We start from the raw sequence: 12,912 nt of genomic DNA, 5'->3' as shown, positions 1-12,912 counted from the left end.
AGGGAACGGTCACTGTGAGGCGTCTAAATCAAGCCGGATAGATGTAGGATCCTCTCTGAACCATTCTGCAATGAATCTAAGCTGACAAGCCAATTGATATTCTCCTGATGTTTGGCAAGCCCAAACCAGAGGTGGACATAACAAAGTACATTCACTTGTTTTTATAATTACTGCACTACATTTCTGTCACGGTCCTTGAGTATTTGCATTTTGGTTGGAAATGAAAGTCGGGTTGACGTCAGCATCCGACGTTGGAGATAAACATCAATCTGGCGTTGGATTCTGACATCAACCTGATTTTCATTTTCAACGTTGGGTTTGGTCTCCTAAATGCGAATATTGTCATTGTTTTGGAGGATTTTATTACTTCCGGGTGGATACCCTATACTATTGGTCCTCCTAATTGTCAATCATTCTGGTGAATCAATCAAAGTTTTCAAAAAGTGGAGAGGACGGGATTTATCTAAAATTCGGAAAGATCCTCCGCTATACCTTTAAGTACTTTTAAAAACGAGTACTTCTGTACTTTTAGCAAATATTGGTCTTTACAACTTTTACACAAACAGAGTAATATTTGACCAGTAGCATCAGTACTTTCACTCAAGTAAGGAAGTGGTGTACAGTGAGTGAAAGTGTGAGAGAGAGCTCCAGTGTGTGTGTGTGTGTGAGACAGAGAGAGAGAGAGAGCTCCAGTGAGTGAGCTCCAGTGTGTGTGTGTGTGTGTGAGAGACAGAGAGAGCTCCAGTTTTTGTGTGTGTGTGTGTGTGTGTGTGTGTGAGAGAGAGAGAGAGAGAGCTCCAGTGAGTGAGCTCCAGTGTGTGTGTGTGTGTGAGAGACAGAGAGAGCTCCAGTTTTTGTGTGTGTGTGTGTGTGTGTGTGTGTGAGAGAGAGAGAGAGACAGAGAGAGAGACCTCCAGTGTTTGTGTGTGTGTGAGAGAGAGAGAGAGCTCCAGTGTGTGTGTGTGAGAGAGAGAGAGAGAGAGAGAGAGAGAGAGAGAGAGAGATCTACAGTGTTTGTGTGTGTGTGTGTGTGTGTGTGTGTGTGTGTGTGTGTGTGTGTGTGTGTGTGTGTGTGTGTGTGAGAGAGAGAGAGAGAGCTCCAGTGTGTGTGTGTGTGAGAGAGAGAGAGAGAGAGAGAGAGAGAGAGAGAGAGAGAGAGAGAGAGAGAGAGATGGAGAGCTACAGTGTGTGTGTGTGTGTGTGTGTGTGTGTGTGTGTGTGTGTGTGTGTGTGTGTGTGTGTGTGAGAGAGAGAGCTCCAGTGTGTGTGTGAGAGAGAGAGAGAGCGAGAGAGCTCCAGTGTGTGTGTGTGTGAGAGAGAGAGAGAGAGAGCGCGAGCGAGTGAGCTCCAGTGTGTGTGAGAGAGAGAGAGTGTGTGAGCGCGCGCTGGTTCGGTCTGTCGTTCGGTAACGTTACAGCAGCTCCGGTGATCTTCAGGCCCGTTCGTGTGTTTCTCTATCACCGGAGTGTTTGCACGCACATCTCACGCGTTTTGCTCAGTAAGTGTGTATATGTGTGTGTTCGTGCAGGGTGATTAATCTCTCTGTGTGTGTGTGTTAGCTCTGGGTTTGAGTTGGTAGTGTGTGTTGGCGATGCTTCCCCTTATGAACTCTGTGTTACCGAGTGTAATGAAGAATCAGGTGTGTTATTGTTACACGGTGTGTTCGAGTGTTTATGTGTGTGTGTGTGTGTGTGTGTGTGTGTGTGTGTGTGTGTGTGTGTGTGTGTGTGTGTGTGTGTGTTCAGTCAGACTGGCGTTAGCATTAGCTTTAGCATTAGGCCTGTTAGCCCCGCTTCATTGCTCAGTGTTTATTTCATTTCGGCTGCGATTAAGCATTTACAAACATAAATCTAAGCCGCTGTAGCTTATTTAATCATTCCGATCACTACATTGTGTGTTTGTTTTATTTCCTATGGCTTTAATAGCGATGTGTGTATGTGTGTGTGTGTTTGAAAGCTAACGGCGGCTATCGATACACCGCCTCCTCCCATCGATATAATTCACATTCAGATGTCATATTTAACTGGGTTTACCCGCTGTCCTCATGAATTTACCATAGTATGAAAGACCTGATTGCGTGTACCCTTCATCCAACATAATGCACTGATTTTACCCCGTCTGTCTGAATTTACACCTCATCTGTTATTTTACTGATTATACGCCCATCTGACAGAGTTTATCTCCTCCTGACTTTATTTACTCTAAATCATGTGTGAGATTTTACCCTCACCTGTCTGAATGTGACCCTCTTTTCACTCTATTTACTATTTTATTCTCTTCGCTTTAATATACCCTGTTTTTACACCTCATGTGCCTGGAATTACCACTCATCCGACTGTATAGCTACTGGTTTCTTTTTCATTTACCCTGATTTTACACATCATCTTTGTGATTTTTACCCTCTTTTGTCTTAATGTACTGTCTTATGACTGTGTTTACTCATTTTGTTTTAAATTTACACTGATTTTAACCTCATCTATGATTTCCCCTCGTCTGGCTGATTTTATGTTTGTCTGGCTGATTTTACTCCCTTCTGCCTGATTTTTCATTCCTCTGGCTGATTTTTACCCTTATCTGGATGATTATTACCCTTATCTGGCTGATTTTACATTTGTCTGGCTGATTTTACCCTTGTCTGCCTGATTTTTCGTTCCTCTGGCTGATTTTTACCCTTATCTGGCTGATTTTACCCTCATCTGGCTGATTTTACCCTCATCTGGCTGATTTTACGTTTGTCTGGCAGATTTTAATCTCGTCTGTCTGATTTTACGTTTGTCTAGGCGATTTTACGTTTGTCTGTCTGATTTTACATTCGTCTGGCTGATTTGACATTTGTCTGGCTGATTTTACGTTCGTCTGGCTGATTTTACGTTCGTCTGGCAGATTTTACGTTTGTCTGTCTGATTTTACATTCGTCTGGCTGATTTGACATTTGTCTGGCTGATTTTATGTTCGTCTGGCTGATTTTACGTTCGTCTGGCTGATTTTACATTTGTCTGGCAGATTTTACGTTTGTCTGTCTGATTTTACATTCGTCTGGCTGATTTGACATTTGTCTGGGTGATTTTACGTTTGTCTGGCTGATTTTACCCTCGTCTGCCTGCTTTTTTGTTCCTCTGGCTGATTATTACCCTTATCTGGCAGATTTTACCCTCGTCTGGCTGATTTTACGTTTGTCTGGCTGATTTTACTCCCTTCTGGCTGATTTTACATTCGTCTGGCTGATTTTCCCCTCCCCTTTTTTTTATTTCCTCATCTATTTGATTTTCCCCCGTCTGCCTGAATTCCCCCTCGTCTGACTGATTTCCCTCCTCGTCTGCCTTATTTTCCCCTCGTCTGCCTGATTTTACCCTCCTCTATTTGTTTTTTCCCTCATCTATTTGATTTTACCCTCGTCTGCCTGATTTCCCCCTCGTCTGCCAGACTTTACTCTCGTCTGGCTGATTTCCCCCTCGTCTGCCAGACTTTACTCTCGTCTGGCTGATTTTACGTTGTCTGGCTGATTTTACTCTTGTCTGGCTGATTTTACGTTCGTCTGGCTGATTTGACATTTGTCTGGCTGATTTTACTCTCGTCTGGCTGATTTTACGTTTGTCTGGCTGATTTTACATTTGTCTGGCTGATTTTACGTTTGTCTGCCTGATTTTCCCCTCGTCTGCCTGATTTTCCCCTTGTCTGCCTGATTTTACCCTCATCTGCCTGATTTTACCCTTCTCTATTTGTTTTTTCTTTTCACTCTATTTACTATTTTATTCTCTTCGCTTTAATATACCCTGTTTTTACACCTCATGTGCCTGGAATTACCACTCATCCGACTGTATAGCTACTGGTTTCTTTTTCATTTACCCTGATTTTACACATCATCTTTGTGATTTTTACCCTCTTTTGTCTTAATGTACTGTCTTATGACTGTGTTTACTCATTTTGTTTTAAATTTACACTGATTTTAACCTCATCTATGATTTCCCCTCGTCTGGCTGATTTTATGTTTGTCTGGCTGATTTTACTCCCTTCTGCCTGATTTTTCATTCCTCTGGCTGATTTTTACCCTTATCTGGATGATTATTACCCTTATCTGGCTGATTTTACATTTGTCTGGCTGATTTTACCCTGGTCTGCCTGATTTTTCGTTCCTCTGGCTGATTTTTACCCTTATCTGGCTGATTTTACCCTCATCTGGCTGATTTTACCCTCATCTGGCTGATTTTACGTTTGTCTGGCTGATTTTACCCTCATCTGGCTGATTTTACGTTTGTCTGGCAGATTTTAATCTCGTCTGTCTGATTTTACGTTTGTCTAGGCGATTTTACGTTTGTCTGTCTGATTTTACATTCGTCTGGCTGATTTGACATTTGTCTGGCTGATTTTACGTTCGTCTGGCTGATTTTACGTTCGTCTGACAGATTTTACGTTTGTCTGTCTGATTTTACATTCGTCTGGCTGATTTGATATTTGTCTGGCTGATTTTATGTTCGTCTGGCTGATTTTACGTTCGTCTGGCTGATTTTACGTTCGTCTGGCTGATTTTACATTTGTCTGGCAGATTTTACGTTTGTCTGTCTGATTTTACATTCGTCTGGCTGATTTGACATTTGTCTGGGTGATTTTACGTTTGCCTGGCTGATTTTACCCTCGTCTGCCTGCTTTTTTGTTCCTCTGGCTGATTATTACCCTTATCTGGCAGATTTTACCCTCGTCTGGCTGATTTTACGTTTGTCTGGCTGATTTTACTCCATTCTGGCTGATTTTACATTCGTCTGGCTGATTTTCCCCTCCCCTTTTTTTTATTTCCTCATCTATTTGATTTTCCCCCGTCTGGCTGATTTTACGTTTGTCTGGCTGATTTTACATTTGTCTGGCTGATTTTACGTTTGTCTGCCTGATTTTCCCCTCGTCTGCCTGATTTTCCCCTTGTCTGCCTGATTTTACCCTCATCTGCCTGATTTTACCCTTCTCTATTTGTTTTTTCCCTCATCTATTTGATTTCCCCCTCGTCTGCCAGATTTTACCCTCGTCTGGCTGATTTCCCCCTCATCTGCCAGATTTTACCCTCGTCTGTCTGATTTTACCCTCGTCTGCCAGATTTTACCCTCCTCTATTTGTTTTTTCCCTCGTCTGCTTGATTTCCCCCTCGTCTGCTTGATTTCCCCCTCGTCTGCCTGATTTCCCCCTCGTCTGCCAGATTTTACCCTCGTCTGCCAGATTTTACCCTTGTCTGCCTGATTTCCCCTTCGTCTGCCAGATTTTACCCTTGTCTGTATGATTTTACGTTTGTCTGGCTGATTTTACGTTCGTCTGGCTGATTTTACGTTCGTCTGGCTGATTTGACATTTGTCTGGCTGATTTTACACTCGTCTGGCTGATTTTACATTTGTCTGGCTGATTTTACGTTTGTTTGTCTGATTTTTTTCGTTCGTCTGGCTAATTTGACATTTGTCTGGCTGATTTTACGTTCGTCTGGCAGATTTTACCCTCGTCTGGCTGATTTTACGTTTGTCTGGCTGATTTTACCCTCGTCTGCCTGATTTTACCCTCCTCTTTGTTTTTTCCCTCATCTATTTGATTTTACCCTCGTCTGCCAGATTTACCCTCGTCTGACTGATTTAACCCCCGTCTGCCTGATTTCCCCCCTGTCTGACTGATTTCCCCCCCGTCTGTCTGATTTCCCCCCGTCTGACTGATTTCCCCCCCGTCTGACTGATTCCCCCCCCTCGTCTGACTGATTTCCCCCTCGTCTGACTGATTTTACCCCACGTCTGCTTGATTTTACCCCCCGTCTGCCTGATTCCCCCCCGTCTGTCTGATTTCCCCCCCTGGTCTGACTGATTTCCCCCGTCTGACTGATTTCCCCTCGTCTGACTGATTTTACCCCCCGTCTGCCTGATTCCCCCCCGTCTGTCTGATTTCCCCCCCGTCTGACTGATATCCCCCCTGTCTGACTGATTTCCCCTCGTCTGACTGATTTCCCCCCGTCTGTCTGATTTCCCCCCCGTTGACTGATTTCCCCCCTGTCTGACTGATTTCTACTCGTCTGACTGATTTTACCCCCCTGTCTGACTGATTTCCCCCCGTCTGTCTGATTTCCCCCCCGTCTGACTGATTTCCCCCCTGTCTGACTGATTTCCCCCCTGTCTGCCTGATTCCCCCTCGTCTGCCTGATTTCCCCCCGTCTGTCTGATCCCCCCCGTCTGTCTGATTTCCCCCTGTCTGCCTGATTTACCGCCTGTCTGACTGATTTTACCCCCCGTCTGCCTGATTCCCCCTCGTCTGCCTGATTCCCCCCCTGTCTGACTGATTCCCCCCCGTCTGCCTGTTTTCCCCCCCGTCTGATTCCCCCCGTCTGCCTGATCCCCCCGTCTGCCTGATTCCCCCTCGTCTGCCTGATTCCCCCTGTCTGACTGATTTCCCCCCCGTCTGCCTGATTTCCCCCCCGTCTGATTCCCCCCCGTCTGCCTGATCCCCCCCGTCTGCCTGGTTCCCCCCGTCTGACTGATTCCCCCCCCGTCTGACTGATTCCCCCCCGTCTGACTGATTCCCCGTCTGACTGATTCCCCCTCGTCTGCCTGATTCCCCCCCCGTCTGACTGATTCCCCGTCTGACTGATTCCCCCCCGTCTGCCTGATTCCCCCCCCTTCTGACTGATTCCCCCCCCCTTCTGACTGATTCCCCCCCGTCTAACTGATTCCCCGTCTGCCTGATTCCCCCCCGTCTGCCTGATTCCCCCCGTCTGACTGATTCCCCCCCGTCTGACGGATTCCCCGTCTGACTGATTCCCCCCCCCGTCTGACTGATTTCCCCCGTCTGCCTGATTCCCCCTCGTCTGCCTGATTCCCCCCGTCTGACTGATTCCCCGTCTGACTGACCCCCCCCCGTCTGACTGATTTCCCCCGTCTGCCTGATTTCCCCCGTCTGCCTGATTCCCCCCCCCGTCTGACTGATTCCCCGTCTGACTGATTTCCCCCCGTCTGCCTGATTCCCCCCCGTCTGACTGATTCCCCCCCGTCTGACTGATTCCCCCCCGTCTGCCTGATTCCCCCTCGTCTGACTGATTCCCCCCGTCTGACTGATTCCCCCCCCGTCTGACTGATTCCCCCCCGGTCTGACTGATTCCCCCCCGGTCTGACTGATTCCCCCCCCGTCTGCCTGATTCCCCCTCGTCTGACTGATTCCCCCGTCTGACTGATTCCCCCCCGTCTGACTGATTCCCCCCCGTCTGACTGATTCCCCCCCGTCTGACTGATTCCCCCCCGTCTGACTGATTCCCCCCCGTCTGACTGATTCCCCCCCGTCTGCCTGATTCCCCCTTGTCTGACTGATTCCCCCCGTCTGACTGATTCCCCCCGTCTGACTGATTCCCCCCCGTCTGACTGATTCCCCGTCTGACTGATTTCCCCCGTCTGCCTGATTCCCCCTCGTCTGCCTGATTGCCCCCCCCATCTGACTGATTCCCCGTCTGACTGATTCCCCCCCGGTCTGCCTGATTTCCCCCCCGTCTGACTGATTCCCCCCCCCGTCTGACTGATCCCCCCCCGTCTGCCTGATTCCCCCTCGTCTGACTGATTCCCCCCGTCTGACCTGATTCCCCCCCCGTCTGACTGATTCCCCCCCGTCTGACTGATTCGCCCCCGTCTGCCTGATTCCCCCCCGTCTGACTGATCCCCCCCCCTCCTGACTGATTCCCCCTCGTCTGACTGATTCCCCCCGTCTGCCTGATTCCCCCCGTCTGACTGATTTCCCCCGTCTGACTGATTCCCCCCCGTCTGACTGATTCCCCCCGTCTGACTGATTCCCCCCCGTCTGCCTGATTCCCCCCCCGTCTGACTGATTCCCCCCCGTCTGACTGATTCCCCCCGTCTGACTGATTCCCCCCGTCTGACTGATTCCCCCCCGTCTGACTGATCCCCCCCCCCGTCTGACTGATTCCCCCTCGTCTGCCTGATTCCCCCCCCGTCTGACTGATTCCCCGTCTGACTGATTTCCCCCGTCTGCCTGATTCCCCCTCGTCTGCCTGATTCCCCCCCCGTCTGGCTGATTTCCCCCTGTACTCAGAGCTGGGTGTGAGTAGTTGAGTAGCGTGTGCGGCCGCTGTGGTGATGGATGTAATCTCCGCTGAGAGTTGCTGTGGTCTGCAGTACGGTGGGAATCTGATTATGTGGCAGCTTTGTTATAATCTGAGACAGAAAGAGAGATGCACGAGTCTCAGACAGGAACCGTCTCAGGTTTGGTTGGGTTTCGTTTCAGTCAGGGATGCACGATATATTGGCCACCTTATCGGGTTCGGCCGATAAATGTTCATTTTTAATGTTATCGCTATCGGCCCAATTTTCTTATTGGGCCGATAGCGATAACATTAAAAATGAACATTTATCGTATTAAAACGATAAATAATGGATTATTTCCTTCAGCTGAGACATGATGGTTTTGAATTGCCTGAAATATTGTTGAAATCACTTCAAAAAGGAAAATGCAGTTCAGTGCAACAAGTCTGTCATATAGGATGCATGAACGTGTGTTTGGGTCATGGCTTTTAATGGTTAGATTTTAGTTTTTGTAATCAGGCTCTCAAAATATTAATTTCAATTTATCGGCAAATTTATCGGTTATCGGCATTCAAATATAAAGAATTATCGGTTATCGGCCAAAATTTACATATCGGTGCATCCCTAGTTTCAGTGTGCTTTCTTTATAACGCGTGTGTTTTGTGTCTGCAGCTGCCAGCATCCGTGTACGTGAAGTGAAGATGTGCTAGAAGCGTCTACGTTTCCTCACGGATCCTTCCACCTGTGACCTTTGACCCCTGACCCCAAACGCCTGACCCCTGCCTCGGTGGCGTCCGCTGTGCTCCAGAACCATGTGAGGGGTTTCAATGCATCTTTGAGTGGACTGGAGCACTTGCCTGTAACCCCGCCCCATTTTATACAGACCCCGCCCCCTCCCCTAAGCCCCGCCCCTGATCTCAAGAAACTCGCCATGATGTTCCGGACCAAGTGGGGATTTTGACAGACTGGTTTAAGAGCTGGAACGAGTGTGAACAGACGGTGGCGCTGTTGTCGTTGTTGAAGCGTGTTTCTCGGACGCAGGCCAGGTTTCTGCACATCTGTCTGGACCACTGGCTGGCCGACTGCACAGAGATACACATACTAGAGGCAGAAGCCAACAATGCAGGTAAAACCATCATAATCCGCACCAAAAGGACTTGAGCTTGGTCTTCAGACTTGTATATTCATTTTAAACGAGCAAATCATCATATTAGAGTGATTTGTGAAGGATCATGTGACACTGAAGACTGGAGTAATGACACTGAAAATTCAGCTTTGATCACAGGAATAAATTACACTTTACTATATATTCACAAAGAAAACAGCTATTTTACATTCACATAATATTTCACTGCTTTTACTGTATTTTCCCTTACTGTAGCCTTTAGCCTTGGTGAGCAAAAGAGACTTATTTTCAAAAACATTTTTTTAATTATTCCCAACTTTTTGTAAATGTCTTTTTAAAGGAAGAACCTATTCAAATGAAACGAGTGAGTAATGTTTGGGTGAACAGTTACGTTTTGAACAGTTAAATATAAAAGCATCAGACCCGCACAATAAACCTAAGCGCTCTCCTCTCTCTCTCTCTCTCTCTCTCTCTCTCTCTCTCTCTCTCTCTCTCTCTCTCTCTCTCTCTCTCCTCTCTCTCTCTCTCTCTCTCTCTCTCTCTCTCTCTCTCTCTCTCTCTCTCTCTCTCTCTCTCTCTCTCTCTCTCTCTCTCTCTCTCTCTCTCTCTCTCTCTCTCTCTCTCTCTCTCTCTCTCTCTCTCTCTCTCTCTCTCTCTCTCTCTCTCTCTCTCTCTCTCTCTCTCTCTCTCTCTCTCTCTAGCCATCGTCAGTCAGTGGCAGCAGGAGCCGAAGGAGAAGGCCGTGTCCCTCCTGCTCTCCCATCTCCCCCTGCTTCAGCCACGCAACAGCGAAGCCAAGTGCGAGTACATGAACCTCCTGCAGAAGGTCCTGAGCCACACCATCGAGAGCAGTCTGTTCGTGGAGGAGAGCCGGCAGCTGCTGTCGTACGCCCTCATCCACCCCGCCACCACGCTCGACGACCGCAACTCTCTGGCCATGTGGCTCAATCACCTGGAGGAGCACCTGTCGAGCCGGCCGCCCCCGCCCGGCCCGTACCATCACGCCCGGCAGGGCTCCGACGAGTGGCCCTGCTCCGCCGAGTCCCTGGAGCCGGCGTACTCCTGGCAGGAGAAGCTGCCGTCCTGTAGCTCGCCGGCTGGCCAGAACGGGCACATGCCTTTCCCCGGCACAGGCGGCGTCACCTCGCCTGTCAACACAGGTAACCAGCTTGTGTCATGAAACCCCCCTCTTTCCGCTCAAGTCTAGCTCACAATCTTTTTGAAAAATGCAACTTAAATGGGCGTGGATGGCTGTGAGAAGAAGGAAGGGGAGTGGGTGGCCCATGCATATTGACTGTCACTAAAAATCAGTGGTAAAACGTGAGGAAATGCTAGATTTTTTTTTTTTTTTATAGCTGGCAAAGTTAAAGTCTAATGAAATACACGGACACCTTATTTTTGTCCTTTCTCAAAAGTATCAATGCCCTGCTACATATATTAGCCTACAGTAATCATAATTGTATTTAAAACATATAAATTGTTTCTATACACACTTTAAATGCATATATTTGAAAATAATAAATTTTTTCGCTTAAAAAAAAAAAAACGTTCCATACACAGCCTTGATCTACGCGCCCCCTAAGCACACATAATAAAGATGCATGGACAGTGACATAGAAATGTGCACAAATTAAGCATACTTTCCATACAATTGAGGTATTATCGAAATATCTCAATTTTAATAACGAGTGATTATTTAACAAAAGGCAAGTAAAACGGTCAGGGTTACATTTTAGACACACACACACACACACACACACCTCTGAAGCGATAGAAAAGTCCTCGGGACCGCATCACTCGCAAGACGAAACCTGCATTGGTGTACAAGGCCGAAGTCCACCATTCTCCAGCTGAATGTTTGCTACACACACATAGTTTAGATGTGCCTGTGGTTGATGGCCGGAGTCTAGCCCTGGCAGCATCACGGGGAAAGACGCACTGGAACTTTTGCACCACGAAAACAAACGCGCGTCCCATTATTGCCTCTCTCATCTACTACGCGATAGCACAGTTTGTGGTGTCATGAATAATTAAGAGCAAGTGTCTTCTCATTGGATAAGAAAACTCAGTACATGAATAATAATGAGACACCGATGAGTCATCAAAGTACTATAGTGCTCTACCACCTCACCGCCTGTGACGTCGACACAATGGAGATTTTAAACCCGGAAGACGAAAATAGCATATAAAAACTACAATTTAACCATTTTCCCTCAACTATTAAATCTACCAGATGCTAACATTGTCTTCAATGGTGTTCAACACACATACCTCTGTTAAAATCTCAGAAAATTTGGTTTAGGGTTTCATGACCCTTTAAAGGGGTCATCGGATGCCCATTTACCACAAGTTGGTGTGATTCTTTAGGGTCTTCATGTAAAGTTTTTAACATTGGTTAAAATTCCTCAAAGGTTGTGTGAAACAACACCCATTTTCCTCCTCAAAAACAACTCAGTTCACAGCGACCCGTTTCGGTGCATGTGTTTCAACTCAAGGGCTGGGTAAATATAGGACAGAACACATGTTGGGTTCATTTTACCCAGCAAATTGGGTTGTTTATTTGACCCAGCACAATGGGTTGATTTGTTTTTAATATAGAACTAGCTATTTTAAAATAATTATTATTATAATTTTTTATCATTATGTTTATGGATTTACTTAAATCCTGTAAACTTTTTTTTTTACAAATGTAATTGTCTGTCGTCTGATGTCCGTCTGCTGCCGAGATGCTCATAGGGAATCAATAAAGTAGACCTGTCGTGATCATGAAGTTTGTGCTGACGACACTCTAAAACACTGGGTTAAAAACAACCCAATTTGGGGGGTTTTCAACCCAAGGTCTGGGTAAATATAGGGAAAGGGATAAACAAGGGAAGGGTAGACGTCGCACACACACACACACACACACACACACACACACACACACACAAACACACACAAACACACACACACACAACACACACACACACACACACACACACACACACACACACACACACACACACACACACACACACAAACACACAAACACACAAACACACACACACACACACACACACACACATATATACGAAATTAGCGTGTTCAGGTTTACTGCACTTTTAATTGATTATAGATTTTCCAGACATTCAGATTCCACAGTTTTATCATAAACTAATGAACTTAATATGATGCGATGCATATTTGACAGTCTTACATAAATGAAACAATTAAAATGTATATAATAGTACTAAAAAACTGAATGTGTTTTAAATGCTCAATATCCTGGTCTACATATTTGTAATCCAATCAATTTATTAAAGCAAAACTATTAGAATCTTACACTAGTCTTACAGCTAGCCGTATTTAAAACTTGTATATAGTTTTAATAGATTATATAATATATATATATAATCATCCAAAATAAAAGAATAATTGCTCAACAGGACTGCCTGGTCAGGTGCACCCAAACCCACTGAAGCCGTCGATGTCACTCACACCTGCCAATCAGCCAGCCTGCAGCTCTGATTGGCTGAGCCAGGAGGAGGCGTGTCAGGGCGTGTCCGGGGCAGAACACGCCCCCCTGTCGCCCCAGAGCAGCGTGGCCTCGTCGGGCAGCGAACAGACGGAGGATCAGAGCAACGCACGCAACACGTTTCAGGAGGACGGCAGTGGGATGAAAGGTGACCATCCTAGAGCTCACAACACCACTAATCACGCTTCACCATGTTCAGTTCAGTTCACATTTATCTGTATAGCGCTTTCACA

The 12,912-nt window shown here is 46.7% G+C and overlaps 1 protein-coding gene across 2 annotated transcripts in view; it reads left to right on the top strand.

Annotated features, from left to right (window-relative positions):
* The first annotated feature begins 1,324 nt into the window (after positions 1-1,324).
* The window catches only part of samd4b (sterile alpha motif domain containing 4B), a 19,492-nt gene continuing 7,904 nt past the window's right edge, over positions 1,325-12,912 (top strand). Inside the window, exons 1-4 of one of the 2 annotated variants that reach the window (XM_081371455.1) lie at positions 1,325-1,498; positions 8,712-9,165; positions 9,867-10,325; positions 12,591-12,827. In XM_081371455.1, the coding sequence (XP_081227581.1) occupies positions 9,974-10,325; positions 12,591-12,827 (589 nt within the window). In that variant the 5' untranslated portion in view covers positions 1,325-1,498; positions 8,712-9,165; positions 9,867-9,973. Of the gene's footprint in view, positions 1,499-1,536; positions 1,640-8,711; positions 9,166-9,866; positions 10,326-12,590; positions 12,828-12,912 lie in introns of those variants that run through there. The other variant, XM_081371456.1, reaches the window with a different exon arrangement.

The sequence above is a fragment of the Scardinius erythrophthalmus genome (genome assembly GCF_964197995.2).
Source record: "Scardinius erythrophthalmus genome assembly, chromosome: 7".
NCBI lineage: Eukaryota > Metazoa > Chordata > Actinopteri > Cypriniformes > Leuciscidae > Scardinius > Scardinius erythrophthalmus.
The sequence above is the reverse complement of the archived record's forward strand: the minus strand, read 5'-3'. Positions and strand labels throughout refer to the sequence as shown.